The following is a 21,339-nucleotide window of genomic DNA, read 5'->3' as shown; positions in this document are numbered from 1 at the left end:
TCTTGATGCTGCTCATGTGTCAAAGGGTTTCAATATGTCAGGTTGTAATTGAAAGACAACGACGTTCTGCAAATCTGCTGTTCTCACCGACCCGCTAAACCAATCGGAGAAAGGACGAGTCGCCTTACTCTCACACCACCACGCACGATGTCCGAGAACACACCACTTTTTTTAATCTTTGAACATGCAATCTAATAAGTACATTAGAACGATGGAATCGCACTGGATAGTAAGATACTGGTGGCTGTCACAATGCCCAGCGTTACCACCATCACTTTCTTCTTACTCCTAACCCTTGCCATATCCATTCAGTTCTTTATCTCTTCGCCCATGACTAGTTCCGCTAACATATCGTGGGCCGAGGGTCCTTGTAAGCTAATCGCAACGCCGCAGTTTGGGACGAACAAGGTATTTCGCGCGTAGCATTCTCACTGGAACATGCTAATTTAATACTCAGGACGGCATCTTTACAACCGGAGCAACGCACATGGCACACATCCACAACGCCATACTGCGAGGGTACAACACTATATATCTGCAAGCTCCTCATGTTCGAGAAGTAGATAAAACAGCGTTCGTCGGGTACGCACAAACATGGTATCGCTTCATCAAGAGCCACCACGACGATGAGGAAGCGGAGTTGTTCCCCAAGGTAGAAGACATGTTAAGATCCAAAGATATCTGGAAAGAGACACATGAAGAACACGGTAATAACACCTTCTTCTTCTTCTTTCAGTTGCTATGGGGTCAACATCTAACATAAGACCGACGTAGAATCTTTTCTTAGCGGCCTAGCAAGCTACAACACCTACCTGAATTCCCTCTCTTCCCCGCAGTATTTCAACGGAAAAGAGCTTGTAAGCATTATGGACTCGTTTCAAACCGCCTTCATGCATCACTTCCACCACGAGATCAGCACAATAGCTGCTTTCGCAGACCACCCCTCCGCTCCAGCACCAAACACCCCAGAAGCAGAACTCGCCGCGACTGTTTTCAAAGCATGGGGTAAGAAGACTGTTACTAAAGCAGGAACTTTTGATGTCGTACCATTCTTCCTAATGAACCTGGATGCTACATTTGAGGACGGCAGATGGGCAAACTGGCCTCCGATGCCGGCGCCGGTGAGATGGGGGCTGGTCAATGTAGCCGGTAGTGTCCACTGGACGTGGTGGAAATTCTCTAGTTGTGATGGTGGAGGAAGGCCAAAGGAGTTGTATGCGTTAGAGCGGGAAGATGAGGAGTGAATTTATTGGCTTTCATGGCTCTGCAAGGATACGAACACGTTCAATAATGCAATCGAAAGATCGATAGTAAGTCCCTGAAGTGTTTGCTGAAGTTTCGAATCCCACGTTGTTCAGCTAGGATGCCATGAATTCTGGCAAGCTGCGTTGAGAGTTGTGGTATTCGAGTTCAGTATTGTCTAAGGTTTATTTTTAACACCAAGGCTGTATTATGCTCTTCCAACCTTGAAGCTCAAAATCTACCCATTGTTAGCCAGATATTCACTTTCACTTTCAGCATGTACTCACATCGTTCTTTCCTACAGCAACAACATCGTCTTCTGCAACTCTTCTCCCGCCCTCGGTTTCCACATATGCCATGGGTGCATCACCCATGACCTTCCGGTACACATCACCCACCGTGCTTCCCTTCTTAACAAGTACACAATCCCTGAATACAGCCGTTGAGCTCGCACTTCCGCTAGTATACGTATGTATATTCCGAACTGGGAAGACTGGAACTAGACCAAGGAGTTCAGCTGCCCGAGACAGGACTTGTACGACGCCTGTACTACCGAATCGGTAAAGAACCATATCTTTCAGGTTCTCAATACGTGTCGTGAGCTTCTCGTCCAGCTCTTTCAGTCCGCCTCCATCAGGGTCGCCCTGCTCGATCAAGTCTTCTCTTGTGTCGACGAACTCACTGCCTTCTGTGTATTTGATAAAGCCTTGTTTTGCCAGCTTCCTTAGGAATACTTCGGATATGGCACTGCACAGCACTATACTCTTCGGGTCTGCGGTTTTCGCAATCTTGGCTATGTTCTTGTCGGCATCGGGATGATCAATCTTGTTGAGGGCGATAACGGTAGGAAATTTCTCGTCGGTGAAGGCGTTTACCACTCGTTCGATGGTCTCGTCAGACCAGTCTTGTAGTGGTTCCTTGAGGGCAAGACGATCGAGGCAGCGCGCGACGACACTGGACGTTGACCCGTACCCCGAGAATTGGTTCTGTAGTGTCTCGACCGCCGTAGCTTTGATAGCGACATGCCTCCTCTTGATGCTGCCCCACTTCTCCATGAGGTTGCCTTGTATCCATCTCACAATCTCACTCCTCAGCCAAACAATATCCTGACTTGGATCGTAGCCTCTTGTCGCCTTGCCCTCTGCGTCGGTTGTCCCGCTTACATCAACTACGTGTACCAGCGCATCTGCGTGTCGCAAGTCGTCCAAAAACCTGTTCCCGAGACCTTTTCCCATATGTGCGCCTGGAACAAGACCGGCGACATCAAGAAGTTCTATAGGGACGGATCGCCGTCCTTGGACGCAGCCACCATAGTTGGGCTTGCAGCGGTCGGCAAGGTTGAGGCGCGCGCAGGGGCATTCGATTTGGAGGTAGCCAATGGCGCGCTGGGGATCGATAGTCGTGAATCTGGACACGTCGGGTTAGGAGCTGACGGTACGATGATTGCGATAGGAGCGGTAGAATAGTAAAGCGGTACGCGCTGCGCCGTCGCATGCAGCCGGTTGGAGAGGGACGACTTACGGAAAGTTACCTACTTATCATCAGCCTATACAGCTTCCAATATGTTCATACGTGTACGGACCGACTTTGGAGGTAGCATCTGTCAAACTGCCATGGAACACATCTCAGAAAGATTCACCAAGGAGGAGGAGGGATGGCGGGGCACTGCGCACCTGTTTAGAGTTGTCGACTTGCCGGACGACGGCTTGCCCACGAGGCCGATCAGCGGGTCGCGAGGCATTTTCAATCAAAGCAAGGAAAGAAGGACTGGGTATCAAACAAGTATTGTCGCGTGGTGAGGGCTGTGGTGCAGGAGTCGCAACCAACAGTCAAATTCGCGACAGTTCTTATCGATAACGCACTGACATCACCAGGAGTCAGCGACTTAGTGCAAACAAACAGTACATGCATTCCGCCAAGGACAGGCGACTCGTAAATCTCAAATCGCGGAACCCCATTCATCGCATTACAAATTCTAGAAGAACATGTCTATCTTGTTACAACGCCCTAGAATGCTGTTCATATCAAGATTTCACTGTCCTCCCCACTATCCAAGAAACCCACCAATACACCTGATGAAAATAATGCTCCAACTAGAGACTTTTTCGGGGTATAAACGTCGCTGAATGGGAAAACATAACATCCGCAACCATATCTGCACAAAAGTCCCTAACAACCTAACCCCAAGCTGCCAGCAGGCTAACACCCCATTATTATATAGTAAGAAACCTCATGAGATGCCCAAGTAATCGTTAATCTATATTGAGAATATCTCCCGGTTTCGTAAATTTATGTGTGCGTTTTCTACAACATTGTTAGCAGCTTGTCGGCCTCAAGCTAGGCGTCAAGTTTGCGACTTACGAGACTGGCAATGGCCGCAGCCGAAGCGAGGTCTGGCTTGCCTGACACACTTCGCTGCGCTGCGCGTGGCAGGCCACTCCCACTTGTGGCATTGAGTGGGGCTCCATTTGCGGCACGCTTAGTACCCGCTGCTCCAGGTGCAAGTCCTTGCACCGTTGAATGACGCCTCGCGGGAGCAGAAGTCTTTACAGGGGAGGTGCCGCTCGACACCTGGCGTTGACCGCTGGCTGCGGTCCCACGACTGAAACTAGACACTGGAGGCTCTGGAAGAGGTCGGACGCGTGGCTGCGCCGATTGTGGAGGCGGCATTCGCTTTGCAGGCGAAGAAACGCCAGAGGGGCCGTTGAAAGGTCGTCGTTGTTGTTGACTGGTTTTGCGAACGCCAGTGATGAACTCATGCTGCATGGCTTCATCGGGCTTCATTCTGCGTTCGGGATCCCATCGTAGACAGCGCGTGATGAAGTCGAGGAAAGCCTCGTCATCACACTTCAAAGCTTGCTGTAGTGTCTTCGAGCTGGGCCTTCGCCTGCGACCTTTTGACGAGACGGTAACTCTGGGCTTACCGAGCGAATCAAAGAACAATTTCTTCCTGCTACTCTTCTCGATAAGATGCTTCTCCGGGGGTCCAAATATCTCCATGATGCAAGCAAGCTGCTCTTGTTCATTCTCTCCAGGAAAGATAGGGTAGCCAGTTAGTAGTTCGGCAAGAATACAACCCAGACTCCACATGTCAATCGGCAATCCGTAGCTCATACCAAGGATGACCTCGGGCGAACGGTAGAATCGCGACTGGATATACGTGTAAACCTTCTCGGTCTCGAAGCAACTTGATCCAAAATCGATGACCTTGATTTCCGAGTGCAGCGGGTGCGCAAGCAGAATATTCTCCGGCTTCAGATCGCAGTGAATGACCTTCTGGGTCTTCAGAAGAGTCAATGAAGCCAACATCTGTTTGCAGAACCGGCGGATCAGACGGAGAGAGAAGCCCTTAAATTCGTGTGCCTTGATGAACTCGTACAGGTTCATACCGAGAAGCTCAGTAGAGATGCAAAGATGGCCGCGGAAGTAGAAGCTCTGGGTGAAGTTGATCATACTGTGCTTGTTGTCGGGATCCTGATGTTTGTCAGCAAGTTGTCCCTGTCAAATGGTTCAAGTTTACTTACCCATTCACGCAACTTCTGGAGAATGTTGACTTCGACCAGAGCTTGCTGATGGAACCTCTTCTTGTTACGAATGATCTTGATCGCTTCGAGTCCTCCCGTCTTATGGTCTACGCAGCGCACGACCTGTCCGAAACTACCCTTTCCGAGCACATCAACGACTTCGTATCTGTAGGCAAGATGGTCTCCAAGGACAATGTTGTAATCGCCACGTTCGTCGTCGTAGCCAAAGTTCGCTGTCTGCGCATTAAGGTCGCCGACGTGCTTCTTGGCATTCTTCGTTCCACAGAAGTACACTTCTTTGTAGTCGATAATCTCCCCCCTCTCGAATATGTTCAGGTTGGCCATACGTACAGCATCACTTGGAGTGACACGCTCCTTGGCCGTGGCGCGCTTGCGAAGCTCATCAACATCCCTCGCCGCATGCTCAAAATCTTTCCGCTTCGAAGCAAGCTTCTTCATCTCCTCGTCGGCTAATAGATCATCCCGATCTAGATTGGGGTCGAGATTACGAGCTTTGAGCATGTTTGACGAGCTCTTCGTACCCAACATCCGCTGCATCGGTGTCAAAATGGACGTGGACTTTTGTGTCACCTGGCTGGTAGCCTGGTCTGTGTGCCCCGACACAGCACGTATTCCACCGCCTCCCACGGGTTTACGAGCACCTGACTTCTCAGCCTCGGTGTCACTTGCGACAGCTGCTGTAGAAGTCTTGCGACGTCCAAAGTCGAGGGATGGTCGGGTTCCACTTTTAGCGGGAGGAGGAGTTGTACCAGTAGCGCCGCTCCAAGTAGCAGACGCAGGTAATCGAGGTGGCGGCATCTCGCTGTGCTTAGGTGGTTGAGGCTGCTGTCTTTGTTCGTCCGTCTTAGTGCCCGGTTTTCGGACCTGTGGATTCTGCGACTGATGTGTCGCAGCTTTTGACGAAGCTCTCCTCCAGCCGCTAAGGCTAAGCTTTCGGCGCAAGGATGAACCAGAAGAAGGCGTTTCTGGCTCTGTCGACTCAGAAGTCTGGATCGAATCCGATGTGTTTTTCTTCTGTAATGGCCGCGGTCCAGCAACCATGCTCTGCATCTCCACATCCTTGGCGGATGACTTGTATTCGCCGCTGGGTCGTGGCTGCAAGCGAGCGAACTCTCCGCTTCCCTTTGGTAATGAATTCGACGAGAAAGGTGTGGTGGCTTGGCGTGTCGGGTTCAGGGTCGGAATGGGTATCGTACCGATATTCGGGTGTGTATCAAGCGACGAGTCTGCTGCACGCAAGTTGAATGCTGAACTGCTGCTACGTAAGTGTTTGTGGTATTCATCATGATGGTTGTTCCTTGAGAAGAAGTTCGCCTTGGACGCTGTCATGGGCGTACTAGGCGTTTTGTTGGCAGCACGTTTAGGTGGCGGTGTGACATTACGCTCATCTACTTCGTCAGAAGGCGCAGGGAAAGATGATATCCGGTTGTTGAATGGTGTACCAAGTGGTAGCAGGTTCAGCGGTGGTAGTCTGATTGGCTGCAGATTCTTTTTGCTGGACTGCTGTACCGTGGTGGGCGTCCTCTCAGTTTCCGAACCAGCTCCGACGGTTAACCCTCTTCGATGTCTGATGGACCCTGTACTCCTGTTCAAAACGCCACCGTCCTGGGTCTCAATAGGCCGAGGTTCAACTCGTTGTGCATCGGGTGTCGAGACAGCCTCTTGAGATGCTGGAGGCGCGTTCATCTTCGAGTTTGGTGTATTGAATGCAAAACTGCTGCGCTCAGGGTCCTTGGGAGACTCATATGCTTTTGGTATAGCCGGTACTGGAGGAACTTCTTCTTGTTCTCCACCAGCTGAGCTTTGCACGTTTCGTGGCTTTGGCGCAGGCAAACGCGAGCTTGTCGGAGCAGGATTTGTACGCAACGGTATGGACGAAGGACCGACCTTTAGCGAGTTCAAGCTCGAGTTTGAGGAAAGCGAGATGCCAGAGGCATAAGACTTGCGCTTCTGCTCGGGTGTCGCACGTGCCGAAGAGGGCGTCATGCTCCCTCCCACGGCCAAGGCTGGAGACTGGCTAAAGGCACGCTCGTCGAATGTCTGGTCGCCTTGAGGTGTAGGAGGGCCCACCGGGCCGTTTGGCGGGTGGTTAGGGTTCATGGACAGCCTCCTCAGCCTCCGAGCGTCTGTGGGGCTAATAGTTCGCGCTCCGAGCCCAGATATGTGCGGTGCGGTTGACTGTCGCTTGCTCGACGAGGACGAAGGTGTGTATGATCGTTGCGCCGCGGGAGATCTGCCAGGTGAGCGGGAATGGTCCAAGGGCATGGAACTCGGATCGGGGCTGATAGAGACAGTCAGGTGGCCCGGTTGCTGTCTCGAGGGCGGCTGTAGGGACTTTGCTTTCGCATTGCGTGCGGCAGTTGGAAGCTTGGGTACCCCGGTGGTTGTAGTGTTGAGGTTCGTAGAGAGTGGCTCCCGCCTGTTTCCCTTGTTCAGTGAAGGGGCGCGGCCGAGCGTAGGCATCGTGTTGTCATTCGCGAGTCTGTCCATTTCAAAGCTATTCGTTGGCAGCATTCCAGGGCCAACGCTCTTTCTCGGGGCTCGGGCGGCCGGGTTCGAGGGTGCCTGGGCAGGGAAGTGACTTTGGCGGCGTGATCGGATGGCCATGTTGGTGGGCGGCGGAGGCATCGCAGACGGGTCAGAGCCGGATGCGGTGGAAGCACCACTCGGCTTCCTCGCAGTGGACTGGCTGAAGCGGCGAACGAAAGAGCTGCTACGTGCAGGGCGGGTATCGGTGGGGGCTCCCGTAAACGGCTGCATGTTGTTGCTATTGCTATTGTTATTGCTGTTATTAGGGGTGGTGCTGTCGGCAGGCACGTTGGTCTTGAACGTGCCGGGGGCAGGAAAGTCGCTTAGCGCGGGCTCGTAGGAGAGGCTGTTGGCAAAGTCATCGAAGTTGACGGCGGGCAGGAAGTCATATGAGCCAGTGTTCTCGTTGGACTCTCCCTTTGCCGGGCTGCTGATCTGCGGTTGCTTGGTGAAGCTGAAGCGTGGGTTCGAAGGGACGGGGCGCGTGGCCGTCGTCTCGTTGGCGGGCGTGGGGAGGAAGGAGCGTGTCTCAAGAGAGGCAACGCTGGCGCCGCTTGCCATTCTGCTGCTTCACGCGTCAGCTGATCTGTCGTGCAGTTACCTACGTAGGCCCGGGAGGCTGCGGCGTCGTACCTCTGCTTGTTGAAGTCCTGGGGCCGCTCGCGGGGGCCCAACGGCACCTTGGCCCTGCCTCGTCCTGCGGCGTTGTTGTTGATGGTCGGCAGCGGTCGTGCTGCGCTTATAGCATTGGATGCGCTTGTCTTGCGCAGGCGGCTGCCCTGGTCGCCCGTCTTCTGGAACTTGCGTACGCGGTCTTCTGATGAGGCAGGGTTAGCTCCGTTCGATACGACGTCGCATTACGCGACTGCCCCCATATGCTTTTTCGTACCTGAGGAGCCACTAGAATCCTCGGACATGTTGGACCCTGACCGTTCGGGCACGTTGGTCGATTCCATGGTCCGAGTTGTCGTTCGCGGCTGCGTCGACATGGTCCGCAGATGTCAGCTCCACAGCTGGTCGTCACGACACAGGCAATTGGAGCTCTGCTGTCACGAGATGCTTCAAAGAAAGAAAAAAGTCTTCCTCTTTCAAAGAACGCCGAGAGGGTCTCCAAGCGTCGAGCTTGGGCACCGAGGGAGACCTATGCCGACATGTCGAACGGACCCGGCTACAGCGGTGAAAGCGATCGGCGGTCGGTAATGAGTCGAGCGAACGGCTATCGGAATTATTCAGGGTTGGGCAATGTTGCAGCGCAAAAAGCACGGCGCGGTGTTGCTGCAAAGGGGGCGAGGTGGTCGCTGCTGCGGTAGTCGACGTTCGTCAAAGTTACAATGAGGGTCGGCAGCCCGCAAAAGCCACAACTAGGCACTAAGGTTGTCTAGTTGACAGGCCCCCTGTCCATATCTGCCCGTTGCGGCGAATAGGATATTATCAAAACAACTCTCCTCTCCCAGGAAACGGACGCATCGTCCAACGGCCTTACTGTCTCGCTGTCAAGTCAGTCAAGCTGCCACGCTCCGGTGCGGAGTAGTTGTCTCAAGCAGTGCGACCATCACCTGCCAACGACGACTGCACCACCCAAACCACCCCTAGTCCGACTGCACATGGCACGGCTTTCAGCATGTGCATGATTGAACCCTCTGTTGTGCATGCTATAGATCATGTCCATGTATCGTACATACGACCCCGAAACATGACAGCGGGAATTCCGCAGCTGCTCCACAGTCTTAATCTCCATCTCACCACTAATCTGAAGCGGAGGCCGTACAGTACCACAGGGGTCACCGACATCCTCTAAATACATCGAAGCCTAAAGGTTGTCTGTCCCTGATCACCAGGATTGCGCACCACCACCACCAGCCCAAGGGTGCACGGACGCATGTGGGGAAAACGTCGGAACGAACAACGTGCCACGGCACAAGCTCAGCGCCACGCCCAGTTCGCATGCATGTGCGTCATCCGCTTGCTGCATCAAACACCACGCCTGTTTCTGCATCTTCCACATCGAACCGTGAGAGTAAGCTGTTGAGATATCGCCATCGAAAGAGCTAGGATAGAACACTATCTTGGTGTCGCCTGGGCAGCTGCTGAACGTTTATACGGATCGAGAAGTCGCGACTCAGCCACATGTGACACGCCTGCCTCCAACAATACGCAACAGCAGCGTGACTCCCTTATCAATCACACTTCGATACCTACGGCCTCGTTCTTGACTCAAATTCATCTAGTCTTGTCCTTATCAATAGATCAATAGAAACACACAGTGGGTCCCACTATGGGCTCTGACAATGCAGAGTCATTGGCGAACCGCGACACACCCATCCCAGTGGTCCAGGTACATCATGCGTCAAACGATGGCACTCCCACTACGGAGAGACCGCATTCACATTCGCGCCGTCTGTCGGCTAGCAAACTCAAAGACAAGCTGGAATCTTTGGGCGACAACATAAGTCGGGAGTCGAGTAGCAGGGTAGGAGATAAGATGATGAACATGTGAGTACAGTCTGCAAGGCAAAGGTTTTCATATCTTGTTGTATATCGAAGATATTGTTTCCTCGAGCAAACGAATTATGGTGTTGTCGCGAGGAATAATCCTAGACCAGACAATACGTTGTTGATGGAGCTAATGCTTACAGGCTGCTCGCACAAGTCCTCCCCTCAGAAGACCTCTCCGACAGCTCGCCTCCAGACTCATCAACACCAAGTGGCAATGCACCACATGTCAAGGATCGGCGCTCTCGAAGCTATGTCGCTCGCCCCAATTTCAGTATCCCTACCATGTCTTCCAACTTTCGTCGCTTCAACTCGCGCATCGGTGTTGCCTTCATTCTTCAGAATCGACTCATTCGTTTGTTCACCTGGGTACAGCCCACACAAACCCTCTCGTTCCTGTTGGTCTGGACATTCGTCTGTGTTGATCCATATCTTCTACCCGTACTCCCGCTGGCGTGTGGCATGTTTTTCATAATGGTACCTGCGTATCTGACTCGGCATCCAGAGCCTATGGCAAACGCAGTGGATATCGATGGCGATCTTTGGAGGGGGAGCTTAGGAGGACCACCGCTAGCAGACGCAAAGACAATCAAGCCTGCGCCCGAGTTCAGCAAGGACTTCTTCCGCAACATGCGCGATCTGCAGAATTGCATGGAGGACTTCAGCCGCGGCCACGACGCTGTACTGAGCTTCATCACTCCACTTACTAACTTCAGTAACGAGAACCTCTCATCGATGCTCTATCTCATCTTACTTGTCGTATCGGTTTTGTTGTTCATATCAGCGCATCTACTACCATGGCGTGCGATATTCCTCGTTATCGGATACACTTTAACGGCGTTGGGCCACCCTAACGTTCAGGATCTCCTTACAACGCCCGAAAGCGAAAAGTTCATCTCCGATGCAGAACACGAAAGCCGTTCTTTTCTCCTCACCATCTCGCGCGCAGACATAGAACTGGAGACATCGCCAGAGACCCGCGAAGTCGAGATTTTTGAACTACAGCACCGCGCACTGCACGACGAGCATGGCGAGTACGAGGGTTTCATGTTTTCACCATCGCCTTACTCCCCTTTATCGCCTTCTAGGATCAGCGGCGACAGACCCCGTGGCACACCGTTTTTCGAAGACGTGCTCCCACCTCGCGGCTGGCGCTGGAGCGACAAGAAATGGACACTAGATCTCTTGTCCCGTGAATGGGTCGAAGATCGCTGTGTCACAGGTGTGGAAGTTGAGGTCGAGGGTGAGCGATGGGTCACGGATTTGCACTACGAGGTCCTAGAGAGTGATGGAGAGAAAGCCAACGCAGCGAAGGCAAAGTTAAAGAAGCGGACCGGATCAAAGGGAGGTAGCAAGGATATTGGCGATCAAGAGAAAGAAGTTCTGCGTCGGGCATGGGAGAGCCATGCGCCAAGTCGCAAGGGCGAATGGAGGAGGCGGAGATGGGTGCGGGGTGTGGAGAGGATGCCTTGGAGAGAGGGTCAGTAGTGTTGGGTTGTCGCGAGAAATGGACATAGATGTTGTAGTTCTCGCTCGCAACACTAGACTTTTCCATCCTACTTCGCCGCTTTCACCGATGTGGTGCCGTTCGCGTCTCGGATTCCATCACCACTTTCGCACTCCAACTCGGAACTATAACAAACACAGTTGCTCCTATCGTTGCGATCTGAGCCGCACTGTTCAGGCTGATGGGAACTTTACTGTATGTACAGACAGCCCAGTGGCTAACATGTGGTTCCTGATCTGCGACCTTAGCTTGCTGCCGCTGCAGTAGCGTCGGAGTACAGGAACGGGATTTTGCGGGGAGGTATACTGTGCTGGCGAGGCTAGATAGGCTGTGCGTAGCCTTGTGCGAAGATTCAGTCCTGGCGTCGTGATCTCATCACAAGAGGCGAAAACCATCATCGAGCATTCGCGTTGCTGGTCTCAGCCATCATTTGCGGACTTAACAGCTTAACCCACGTTTCCTCCAACGGCCGATTCACCGACTTCGGCAGCCAGCCGTTTGCATGCAGGGTACCTACGCTAGTGTGGAGAGAGGGTTAGCAGCCCGTCGGCCAGCCGCGCTACCTCCGCCTGTAGTGGAATCATCGAATCTGAGAGTAAATTGATTGCTAATGTGACCCAAGGTGACGCCCACGAAACCGATTGCGCGGACAGCTCGGAACGAAGATTTCTCTTAGGCAATTACTGAGCATTGCGCGTTTCGGCCTGCCTCTTTGACATAATCCACCAAGGTTCGCAGCCGCGGCCGGAAGGCAAATATAATGCTGCTGCTCCTCTCACACTGTTTCTCTGACTACTTTACTACTGTTCGTGTTCCAGTTGCAGCTCAGTCGAGTCAGCTGTTTTCTACTATTCTTTGGGCCTAACCCCTCCTTCAAACTCGGACCCAACTCATCTGGTGCTTAGGTCCCGCCTCCGAGACAGCCTACCCGACAAGCCTAGGTTCCTTTCGCCCACACGCAAGCACCACATAATTAGGTTATACCTGCTTCAACCTCCACCGATTGTGCCTTTAAAGATCCGGCAACCCCTCCATCAATTCTGGGGAAATTTTTGGGTGGCAACAACCTCGACGGCCGTTGGTCAAGGCACATTCACCCTTCGGCTCCGATTGCATCACGCGACATTTCTTGCGCACCAAATTTCGAAAGCTAAAGGCTACTGGTCAACAACCACCTTGGACACCACTTTAACGTCACCTTTCTAACAAAAACACCATCAATTTTCTTCGCTGTCAACCATCACAATGCTTCCCGCTCTACCTCGGTTGGGCGATTATGACATATCAGCTCGGAACGGCTTCTTGCCTGATGAGATACCCATCGATGTTCTACCAGATCGCTACTACCAGCCATGGGAGACAATTGTACGCAACTTCCAGAGTCTGATCCTGGCCAAGCGGCTACGTCGAATAGTAGATGCACTTCCAGTACTTGAGACCGACCTCCTTCTCACGAAAGCCGAGTGGCAGCGAGCCTATTCCATCTTGGGATTCATTGCCCATGGGTATGTCTGGGGCGGTGACAAGCCCGCCGATGTAAGTCTTGATAGTCTGCATACATAGGTGTATCGCGTTGCTAACGATTCTGTGCAGATTGTCCCGCCCTCTATCTCGATACCTTTCATGGAAACGTGCAGACACCTGGAACTGCCACCGGTGGCAACCTTTGCAGGGGTGTGCCTGTGGAATTGGCGACCTATGTTCGATGGCGAGCCTACGGATACACTGGACAACCTTGCAACGCACATGACCTTCACTGGCTCAATGGACGAATCATGGTTTTACCTGGTATCTGTAGCGATAGAAGCGAGAGCTGGACCAGTTATTCCGATGATGATCGAAGCTATCGCAGCAGCTAGACGTGGCGACAGCAACACAGTCGTGCACTGTTTACGATCCTTTGCGGAGCGACTTGACGAGATAGGTGCTCTTTTGGAGCGCATGTACGAGAGCTGCGACCCACACGTCTTCTACCACCGCATCCGACCATTCCTAGCTGGAAGTAAAAACATGGCAGACGCGGGCCTTCCAAATGGAGTCATGTTTGATGATGGCACTGGTCAACAGCCATATGTGCAATTCAGTGGTGGCAGCAACGCTCAGAGCTCGACCATTCAGTTCTTCGACATCGTCCTAGGGGTTGAGCATAGACCTACTGGTGAGAAGCGGACTAACCTAGAAAACCCTGCTTCATCTGGACCTTCGCATGGTTTCATCCAGGATATGCGGAACTATATGCCTGGACCTCACCGTAGGTTCCTGGAGCATATGGAGAGCATTGCAAACATCCGGGAATACGTTACAGTAAATCGCAAGGATCGGGCCCTTACCACTGCCTACGATGCATGCCTGGCCATGCTGCGAAGCCTGCGGGATAAGCACATCCAACTCGTCTCGCGGTACATCATCATCAAGTCGCGTGAGACACAGTCGCACGCCCGATCGGTGTCGCCCAAGCAAGCAAACAACCAGCGCGTCAACCTCGCCAACACTATGGCCCGTACAGGAAGCAAAAAGCTCCGTGGTACGGGAGGTACAGCTTTAATTCCATTCCTGAAGCAAGCGCGGGATGAGACGGGCGAGCCGGCAATCGATGCGTGGGCAAAGCGATTACTCAACAACGGGCCAGCAGAGATTGGTGCGTCCTTTGGTGTTGACGATGGCGTTGCGCGGCTAGGCAAGATTGCAGAGGGTTTCAATGGGCAAGTTGAGATTGTTGGTCTGGCTGGTACTTGGAGTGTTGATGATAGCGAGGGAGGTATCTGTCATTGGTGATGGATGAGAAAACCCTCAAAACTCAAAAACGATTGTTTTCTGGCGTTTGGATCTGGAGCAACATACCCATCTCGACACATTAGTGTAGGTCAATAGATTTTCATAGAGTAGCAGTTTGCTCTCTACCCACCCTGCGCTGGTTAACATCCATGGAATACCGGCGTCTGCTCGGTGAATCTCTACATTGCATCATAGTACATGTCGAAAGATCAGTTGATCCCTAAAGCGATGTCATCTAGACCCACGAGCATTATGAAACAGACCACGAGTGTTGCACATGTCGCGTTTCCAAACGCCACTTTCGTCAGATCTCCCGCGCAGGGCAAAGTTGCGCGTTGCGGGAGCCCAACGCGTGGGGCGTGACGTCATACTTCACATGCTCCACCACCTTGCCAAACAAACAGAGGGATATATATAATCCCACTGCGACGACGACTCAAGGGTCAATACAACTACAGCTCTCTCAAATACACTCGAGATCCTCAATCCACACCAAAACACAACTACACAACTATGTCTTCAAACAAGGACCATACCTCGACTCCTCAGTCCTACTTGGACCAAGCCACAGGCGCTGTCCAGAGCGCCATCGGCTCTCTGACGGGTAACACCGCCGACAAGGTTAGTCTCTTTGTTTCCTCCCCTTTGAACTTCTGTACTGACTTCCACCAGGCTCAAGGCGAGAACCGCAAAGACACTGCGGCCGCCGAACATGATCTCTCTCACTCAGCCGCCAAAGCCGGTCCCTTCTCCGTAACTCCCTCAGGCGGCGTCGCAAAGGACAACTCGGATCGCACCGAAGGCTCATGGAACCAAAACATGGGCGCCGCCAAAGAAGCGCTCGGCGGTCTTGTCGGTGCCGAGGGCCTCAAGCAGCAGGGTATTCAGCAGAACAAGGAGGGCAAGGAGCAAGAAGCTGCTGGACAGGTCAACGACCTCGGCAAGGGCATCGGAGATAGGCTTGGTGGTACGGTTGGTGGTGCTGTTGCAGGTTTGACCGGCAATGCAGCGCAAAAGGAAGAGGCGCAACGGCAGCACGATGAGGGAAAGGCGAGGCAGAGGGGTGTCGAAGCAGACTTGCAAAAGCAGGCTGAGGCCGAGAGGCGTTAAGCTGTGGTGGTAGTATAAAGGTCCCCCTTTGTGAGGACGGTCACGTTTGATGGCATTTTGGATTGATACCCGATGAATGATATCCCATGTTCTTTTGACATCTGTCCTTCGCTTTGTGCATGCGTAAATGTGCGTTGATATCCTGGTTGATCTTGATGTTATCGTAAACATGTGAAAGTGAAGGCATCTGTCTGAGCTCTGTGAGATTAAAGCATAGGTCGCGCAGTCGCAAATGTAGTGCGCATATACTGCAACAATGCATACAGGATATAGCTCACGCTCTAAGAAAGATATGGCAGAGGCTTTGACTCATTACACGTACCAAAGAGATAGTTTTTGTTATATATGACCCTGATGGTAACAGTCGTGTTCTGTGTCAAGTCTCAACAGATGAAGGCAACGTTCTCTGCCTAGGGAAGATTGACTGCGGTATCTAGCAGCCGTAGTGTGACGTTGATGCAGATCTCTAGTGTTTTGTGCACAGTATCGCGATTGCTCGATGGGCAAAGCAATTTCGATCGATTCCGGCCGCACACCGGCATATTCCTCGAGGTGCACAGCTGGCACAATGCCAAGCTAACCGGCGATCTATCCGTGCAGGACTTTGAGCGACTCATCGCTAGGGGCTTTGCGAAAGAAAACTGCGGAGATGCGTCGCTTGACGCCAACCCACCAGGGGTGCAAGCAGGCGCGGCCAAGGTGGAACGAAAGCTCCAGTCGGTTGACCTGCTCCCCAGATTTTAGCCACTTCTAGCTATGAATAGAAGCCGACGCCACATGTTGAGGCTTTGCATCATGGTTAGCGGCGGTTGATGTGACGTGAGGTGATGGGCAGTGGATCGACGGCACATGGTCGTCGAGCTTGCGCAGCTCTTGTGGCTGGTGAACAGTCCAGGCCTTTAGCCAAGCGCTTCTTTGGCCGTCCAAAGAGATGGACGTTTAGCAGACAAGGCATCGGAAACACGTCCGCAAGTGAATGCAGGCTAGACCAAGTATCTTGATGCGCTTCTCCATAGCCTCAGAACGTGGCATGCGTCACAAAGATGGCTTGACATGCAATTTCCACCTGGAAGCGCTGCTTGGAAGTTTGACTGCGCAACTTGCTTTGTGAATCGGAACACTCGGCGCATTCAAACTACGTATGACGCCACACGGGGTGTGGCAGTTAAACCGGCGGCGGGTACGCGGCTTATCCTTGCCAAATTCCACCGGCTACGTCACTCTTATGGTCATCAGCTGCCTGCGTCACAACCATAAATACTAACCTGGCTCCCGCTGTTTGGCACAACTCATCACACCATCAATCCACTCTACAAACACTTCTCCAGTACCAGAGAACTTCTCTCCCACACAAAAACAACCCACCCAACATGCCTTTCACCGCCAGGTATGTCAGCTCCAGCAACTTCCGCAGCGCAAGACGTCGATGCTAACCATCTACAGCGACATCTGCAAGATCCTCCTTGCCATCATCCTGCCTCCTCTAGGTGTTTTCCTCGAGCGCGGATGCAACGCTGATTTCCTCATCAACATCCTGTTGACCGTCCTCGGTTACATTCCGGTGAGTTCCGGGCTGCGCACCCACCATCCATCAATAGCATACTAATGATCATGACAGGGTATCATCCACGCCCTGTACATTATATTCAAGTTTTAGCGGGGGCGCGCAAACACCTTTCACGATGCCGCAATAGCGGCTTGACGAACAAAGTCACATCACGATACCCATCTTCATCTTTTTCAGCCAACGTCAACACTTCACCGACATTCGACTCTCGCCGACATCTATCGATATCTGCGATGCTAGGTACCACTTAGCATGGGGTTGTCCGGGTATGCCGGAACTCCCGGTTGATTCAAGGCGGTTTGGCTTGGCTCGTCTGTAATGTCATGAATAGTTTTAGGTTATGGCGTCTTGGTCCCCTAGGACTCTCTTGAGTTTTCTTGCGAGTATCCTGGTGCGTTCCTATGAGCGTGCTGTAATGAGAATAATCCAACATTCCACGAATATCTTATGACCTTTTTGCTCGAAGTTTAATGACCTTGAAGTGTATCTTGTCATAGTGGATCAACTTTTTGCTCCATTTTTTACCCAATGCACTTGTTACAACAGTAGAAATATCATTCACTCTGGGGACCGCTGATGCTTTCGTCGTTTCCCCAGTCCGATGTGTGGCTGAACCAAAGGCACGATGCGATGCTTGGCACGTGCCTCGCCGTTCTTTCCAAGGTTCACGCGCTCCGCACCAGCACTCACAACCGTGACACCTCACCCATTTCGACCCTTATGTATTCCCTCCAGTCCGAAACGTATCACTCACCACATTCCTATCGTTCGAAGCGCAAGGCGCGATATAAATACCGCCCAATATGAGCTTAATGACAGCCACACTTACAGCCGCCGAAATCAACGCCCTTAGCGACCCGACCAAACCAAACGACGACGCGATCCGCGATCTCGACGCAGCTTCCCACTCGTTAAACATTGATGACGCGCCCTTCTTCCAGTCGATACGGGTAAAAAATACGCTCGATGCATACGTCGAACGGGCGGAGCTAGAGCCAAGTGTAGAAGTGCTTGTAGTAATCTTAAACTGCGAGTACAAGCTCTGGAAGGCGCATGAGGAGATTCCCATGAGACAAAAGCCTTATTTGACGCACTGGGTGGAGGCTCTTATGAAGACCAATGAGAAGTCAGGCATGGAGCAGGTAGACACGGTCAATAGTAAAGGCACGAATGCTGGGCCCACTACAGCGGACATTCGAAAAACTAGGGCGAGATATATCACAACTTTACTGTCGAAGGAACCATCGCCTTCGCAAGCGGCGCCACAAATGGTCCTTGCGAGACTATACAACGAGGATACGCTCGAAGTATTCGATCTGCTACCGTACATGCAGATGCTTGTTGAAGAACAAGTCTGGGACAAGCTGCCCGAGCCGCAAATACAAGCTTCTGAACAGCCCGCTCAAGAGCCTGTACCAACAGCGAAAGAGAAAAAGTCACTGCATAAGAATCAGGTGCAAGCACTCGATAGTTCACAGTCCTGGGACGATGTTATACTTCGAAAACTCAAAGAAGAACCCGAACAGGCCGTTCAAGAACTCGCGCACCTTCCACTTGAGATCCCTTCCCTCGACTTTCTCACCAAACTTCACGTCAGCCGCACCTTCGAGGACCTCGGCGTAGATGGTCAGGACGTGACCCTCCACTATATACAGCATGCACTGCGGCTCATAGAGAAGATGGAGGCGCCACCCCCGACCTTACAGCAGGATACAGCGACCAACGGGACCGCCAACGGCGTTGGCAATGGAACTCCGATCGTAGAATACGGAAAGGAAGCGCAGAGCCGAGCCGTTATTATACTGTTGCTGTTCATCAAGAGCTCAATCAGCAAGGGTTTCTTGGAAGCAACATCACTCTTCTTTGAGCTTCAGGAGATATGCGTGAGATATGTGTGGATTAAAGAGGTTAGGGACTTCCGAGCTTGGGCACAAGGACAGTTGGGTAACTAGAAGTTGACCAAGACGAAGATGAAGAAGAAGGCAGAGTGGAGCCGTGTTGCACGAAAAGATTGTGGATGCTAGAGATCGACATGTAGTTGATCAATAGGGAGAAGAAAGGTGCAATCATGCACTGATTCAGGGCTTGCATGCACACATGACGAGTGTTGTTGACTGTGGTAGTGGGCTCCCAGGCGGTCAGTTTCTCCGGTTTGTTGTGCTTGCCTCACAATGCAGCTACTGCAGCTACTGCTCCATATCGTGGGGCTCTTACAAGCCTCGTTAGAGCCGGACAGCCCGTAGCGAAACATCGTGGAGGTTGATGGCATGAAATTCCGCATCCAGAACCTGCATCTTGCTGGACCATCTCACCGCCTCATGTTCTCGAAGCTGTCACGACAAACTTTCTTTGCTATTACAGTGCTGCGGTGGAGTGCATGACCGTGTCGAGTCGTGCTTGAGGCTGCTTCAAGGTTTCGGGAATATCCGGGACTGAGGTTGAGGCAAGAAGCAACGCGCTAACCCTCGAACGATGCTAAACTTTAGAGTTTCAAAACCCGCTACTGAAACAACCATCGCCTTTCTACCTCGGCCGGATTGCTAGCTAACCGTTCACGAACGACAAAGCGGTGCATAGTTGCCGGTAACGGCGAGCGACTTTTTCTGTTGCTTTCTTCTGGTATGCGACCGCGAAATGCGAACAACTGCGTAAACTTGAATAGAGCAGCAACTACTTGGAGACAAGTGCCAGCGAAACGGTCTTCCCACGATACTGTTTCGATCGCCGAGTTTAGAACGAAACTTGGCTGCTGATACACATCTGCGGGTGATGTGCCTTCTCAGATACCAAACGTCAATGCGCACTGCCACAACGCGACATTGTTGTTCCGAACAAGCCTTAGCAAAATCCTGAGTCAAGCTTCTGGAGATGATCCTCCCGCTGTGGATATCCTAGCGGAATGGATCATAGTGGAGTAACCCTGACCATCGTTCGACCAGCATCGTCTCAGCTCTCCGTTTAGAGTCTATGCTCACAGTATCACGACCTCGTCCCACAGCCATCATCTTGTTTGGCCATGGCAGCAAGGGGCTGCGGGCGCTATCATTCCTTGGTGGATCGGAAACGCAGACCGGTGAATGCTTGTGTCTATGCTAAGCTTTCGGCAATGTCAGATGCACCATGAGAGAGTTGTATATAAACCTCTCTGCTCGTCCTCCTAGAGTCGATATCACCATCACTCAACAATTCAATCAACCAGACTCGCTTCTTTCTTCTTTTCCATCCTTCTAATTACATTCTTGCGCCGGTCGCTTGCTTAATTCACTACTCATTTACATCTTTCTCATCAATCCTTTCGACATCACAGTCCTTATTTTCCAATCTTCAACAACCTTTCTATAATCCAACTCCATATCCATCAAGATGCGTTACTCTCTCGCCGTCGTTGCTGCTATTGCCGCCTCCGTCCAGGCCCACGGTGTCGTCTCTGAGATCCAGGGTGCCAACGGTGTAAACATGCCTGGTCTTTCCGTCCAGGATGGTACTCCCCGTGACTGCGCCTCTCCCCTCTGCGGCTCTGAGGCTGATACTTCCATCATCCGTACCCGCGAGATGGGTGGCAAGGCTTCGGCTCTTGGACGCACTCAGGGTGGCGGTGCTGTTGACGCTGGTGCTGCTATCGCCATGTTCATGGGAGGAGGTGCCGGTGGCGCTGCTACCGGCGCTGCTACTGGTGCTGGTGCTGCCACTGGTGCTGGTGCTGCTACCGGTGCTGGTGCTGCTACTGGTGCTGGTGCGGCTGCCAACAACAAGCGTGGTCTTCTCGACGCTCTTACCGGTGGCGCTGGAGGCGCTGGAGGTGCCGCTGGCGGTGCTGCTGCTGCAGGCACCAAGACTCCCAAGGGAACTACTGAGAAGGGTGTTGCCGCTGCCGCAGGCACTGGAGCGACCTCTGGTCTTCCCACCACTGCCGATGACGGCACCATCACCATGACCTTCCACCAAGTCAACCAGGACGGTGCCGGTCCCCTGACCGCTCAGATCGACGCTACCTCCGGTGGAACTGACCCTGCCGCCTTCCAGGACGCCACTGTCACCCAGAACGTCCCCGGTATCGGTATTGGAGGTCTCTCTGCCGCTTCCGTCATGGACTTCCCCGTCAAGGTCCAGATGCCCGCTGGTATGACCTGCCAGGGTACCGCCGGTGGTGCCAGCAACGTCTGCATCGTCCGCATGCAGAACTCTGCCCTCGCTGGTCCTTTCGGTGGCTCCGCAGCCTTCACCCAGAGCACTGCCGCTAAGAAGCGCGCTGTTGAGTACAACCTCCGCAAGCGCCACATGGCCCGCGGTATCCTCGGAAAGCCTGAGTAAGCATCTCACTATGCTGCTTTTCTCTACATGGTCCATGGCAACAGCAATCTCGATACACGCACGACAAGCAAGAGTTGGAATAATATAATATTTGAAAGAGATTACGATGACAAGAACAACTTGTGGTTTGCTGGGCAATTCACGGGGATGAAAGAGAAACAAAAGAGTATGAATAGAGTGAGCTCGGCTTAGGATCCCTTCCGATGGGTTTGATGCCGCTCCTTTAGTTCTGTACATAACTGACCTACCATACACTCATT

At 52.6% G+C, this 21,339-nt stretch overlaps 9 protein-coding genes across 9 annotated transcripts; 7 read left to right on the top strand and 2 right to left on the bottom strand.

Annotated features, from left to right (window-relative positions):
• Positions 1–249: 249 nt before the first annotated feature.
• Positions 250–1,629, top strand: CC77DRAFT_964058 (hypothetical protein; the record flags this gene model as incomplete). The annotated part of the gene is made up of 4 exons (XM_018535677.1): positions 250–408; positions 458–707; positions 775–1,480; positions 1,530–1,629. The coding sequence occupies 3 exons, from the start codon at positions 253–255 to the stop codon at positions 1,242–1,244; spliced, it is 876 nt and encodes a 291-aa protein (XP_018385840.1). The 3' UTR covers positions 1,245–1,480; positions 1,530–1,629.
• CC77DRAFT_1071189 (P-loop containing nucleoside triphosphate hydrolase protein) lies at positions 1,137–2,983 on the bottom strand (the record flags this gene model as incomplete). Its single annotated transcript, XM_018529121.1, has 4 exons — positions 1,137–1,480; positions 1,530–2,649; positions 2,821–2,850; positions 2,916–2,983. 4 exons carry the CDS (start codon positions 2,981–2,983, stop codon positions 1,451–1,453), a joined length of 1,248 nt encoding a protein of 415 aa, XP_018385839.1. The 3' UTR covers positions 1,137–1,450.
• A 384-nt stretch (positions 2,984–3,367) lies between these two features.
• CC77DRAFT_124588 (hypothetical protein) lies at positions 3,368–8,689 on the bottom strand. Its single transcript, XM_018530160.1, has 5 exons — positions 8,206–8,689; positions 7,950–8,133; positions 4,767–7,878; positions 3,604–4,716; positions 3,368–3,546 (listed from the first exon to the last, which is right to left on the bottom strand). Exons 1-5 carry the CDS (start codon positions 8,303–8,305, stop codon positions 3,532–3,534), a joined length of 4,524 nt encoding a protein of 1,507 aa, XP_018385838.1. The 5' UTR covers positions 8,306–8,689; the 3' UTR covers positions 3,368–3,531.
• A 664-nt stretch (positions 8,690–9,353) lies between these two features.
• On the top strand, positions 9,354–11,393 carry CC77DRAFT_123297 (Pex24p-domain-containing protein). The gene is made up of 2 exons (XM_018530157.1): positions 9,354–9,809; positions 9,953–11,393. The coding sequence occupies exons 1-2, from the start codon at positions 9,592–9,594 to the stop codon at positions 11,295–11,297; spliced, it is 1,563 nt and encodes a 520-aa protein (XP_018385837.1). The 5' UTR covers positions 9,354–9,591; the 3' UTR covers positions 11,298–11,393.
• Positions 11,394–12,138: 745 nt separating this feature from the next.
• CC77DRAFT_123730 (indoleamine 2,3-dioxygenase alpha type) lies at positions 12,139–14,448 on the top strand. The gene is made up of 2 exons (XM_018530159.1): positions 12,139–12,852; positions 12,910–14,448. The coding sequence occupies exons 1-2, from the start codon at positions 12,562–12,564 to the stop codon at positions 14,089–14,091; spliced, it is 1,473 nt and encodes a 490-aa protein (XP_018385836.1). The 5' UTR covers positions 12,139–12,561; the 3' UTR covers positions 14,092–14,448.
• An 84-nt stretch (positions 14,449–14,532) lies between these two features.
• On the top strand, positions 14,533–15,303 carry CC77DRAFT_1020907 (hypothetical protein). The gene is made up of 2 exons (XM_018525161.1): positions 14,533–14,712; positions 14,764–15,303. The coding sequence occupies exons 1-2, from the start codon at positions 14,605–14,607 to the stop codon at positions 15,199–15,201; spliced, it is 546 nt and encodes a 181-aa protein (XP_018385835.1). The 5' UTR covers positions 14,533–14,604; the 3' UTR covers positions 15,202–15,303.
• A 926-nt stretch (positions 15,304–16,229) lies between these two features.
• On the top strand, positions 16,230–17,205 carry CC77DRAFT_1020906 (UPF0057-domain-containing protein). The gene is made up of 3 exons (XM_018525160.1): positions 16,230–16,588; positions 16,645–16,762; positions 16,820–17,205. The coding sequence occupies exons 1-3, from the start codon at positions 16,572–16,574 to the stop codon at positions 16,856–16,858; spliced, it is 174 nt and encodes a 57-aa protein (XP_018385834.1). The 5' UTR covers positions 16,230–16,571; the 3' UTR covers positions 16,859–17,205.
• Positions 17,206–17,571: 366 nt separating this feature from the next.
• CC77DRAFT_1009268 (hypothetical protein) lies at positions 17,572–18,720 on the top strand (the record flags this gene model as incomplete). The annotated part of the gene is made up of 1 exon (XM_018523583.1): positions 17,572–18,720. One exon carries the CDS (start codon positions 17,572–17,574, stop codon positions 18,718–18,720), a length of 1,149 nt encoding a protein of 382 aa, XP_018385833.1.
• A 1,411-nt stretch (positions 18,721–20,131) lies between these two features.
• Positions 20,132–21,079, top strand: CC77DRAFT_1031611 (hypothetical protein; the record flags this gene model as incomplete). The annotated part of the gene is made up of 1 exon (XM_018526674.1): positions 20,132–21,079. The coding sequence occupies one exon, from the start codon at positions 20,132–20,134 to the stop codon at positions 21,077–21,079; it is 948 nt and encodes a 315-aa protein (XP_018385832.1).
• Positions 21,080–21,339: the final 260 nt, after the last annotated feature.

The sequence above is a fragment of the Alternaria alternata genome, assembly GCF_001642055.1.
Source record: "Alternaria alternata strain SRC1lrK2f unplaced genomic scaffold CC77scaffold_11, whole genome shotgun sequence".
In the NCBI taxonomy this organism is placed as follows: domain Eukaryota; kingdom Fungi; phylum Ascomycota; class Dothideomycetes; order Pleosporales; family Pleosporaceae; genus Alternaria; species Alternaria alternata.
Note: the sequence above shows the minus strand (reverse complement) of the source record. Positions and strands in the feature narration are given on the sequence as shown.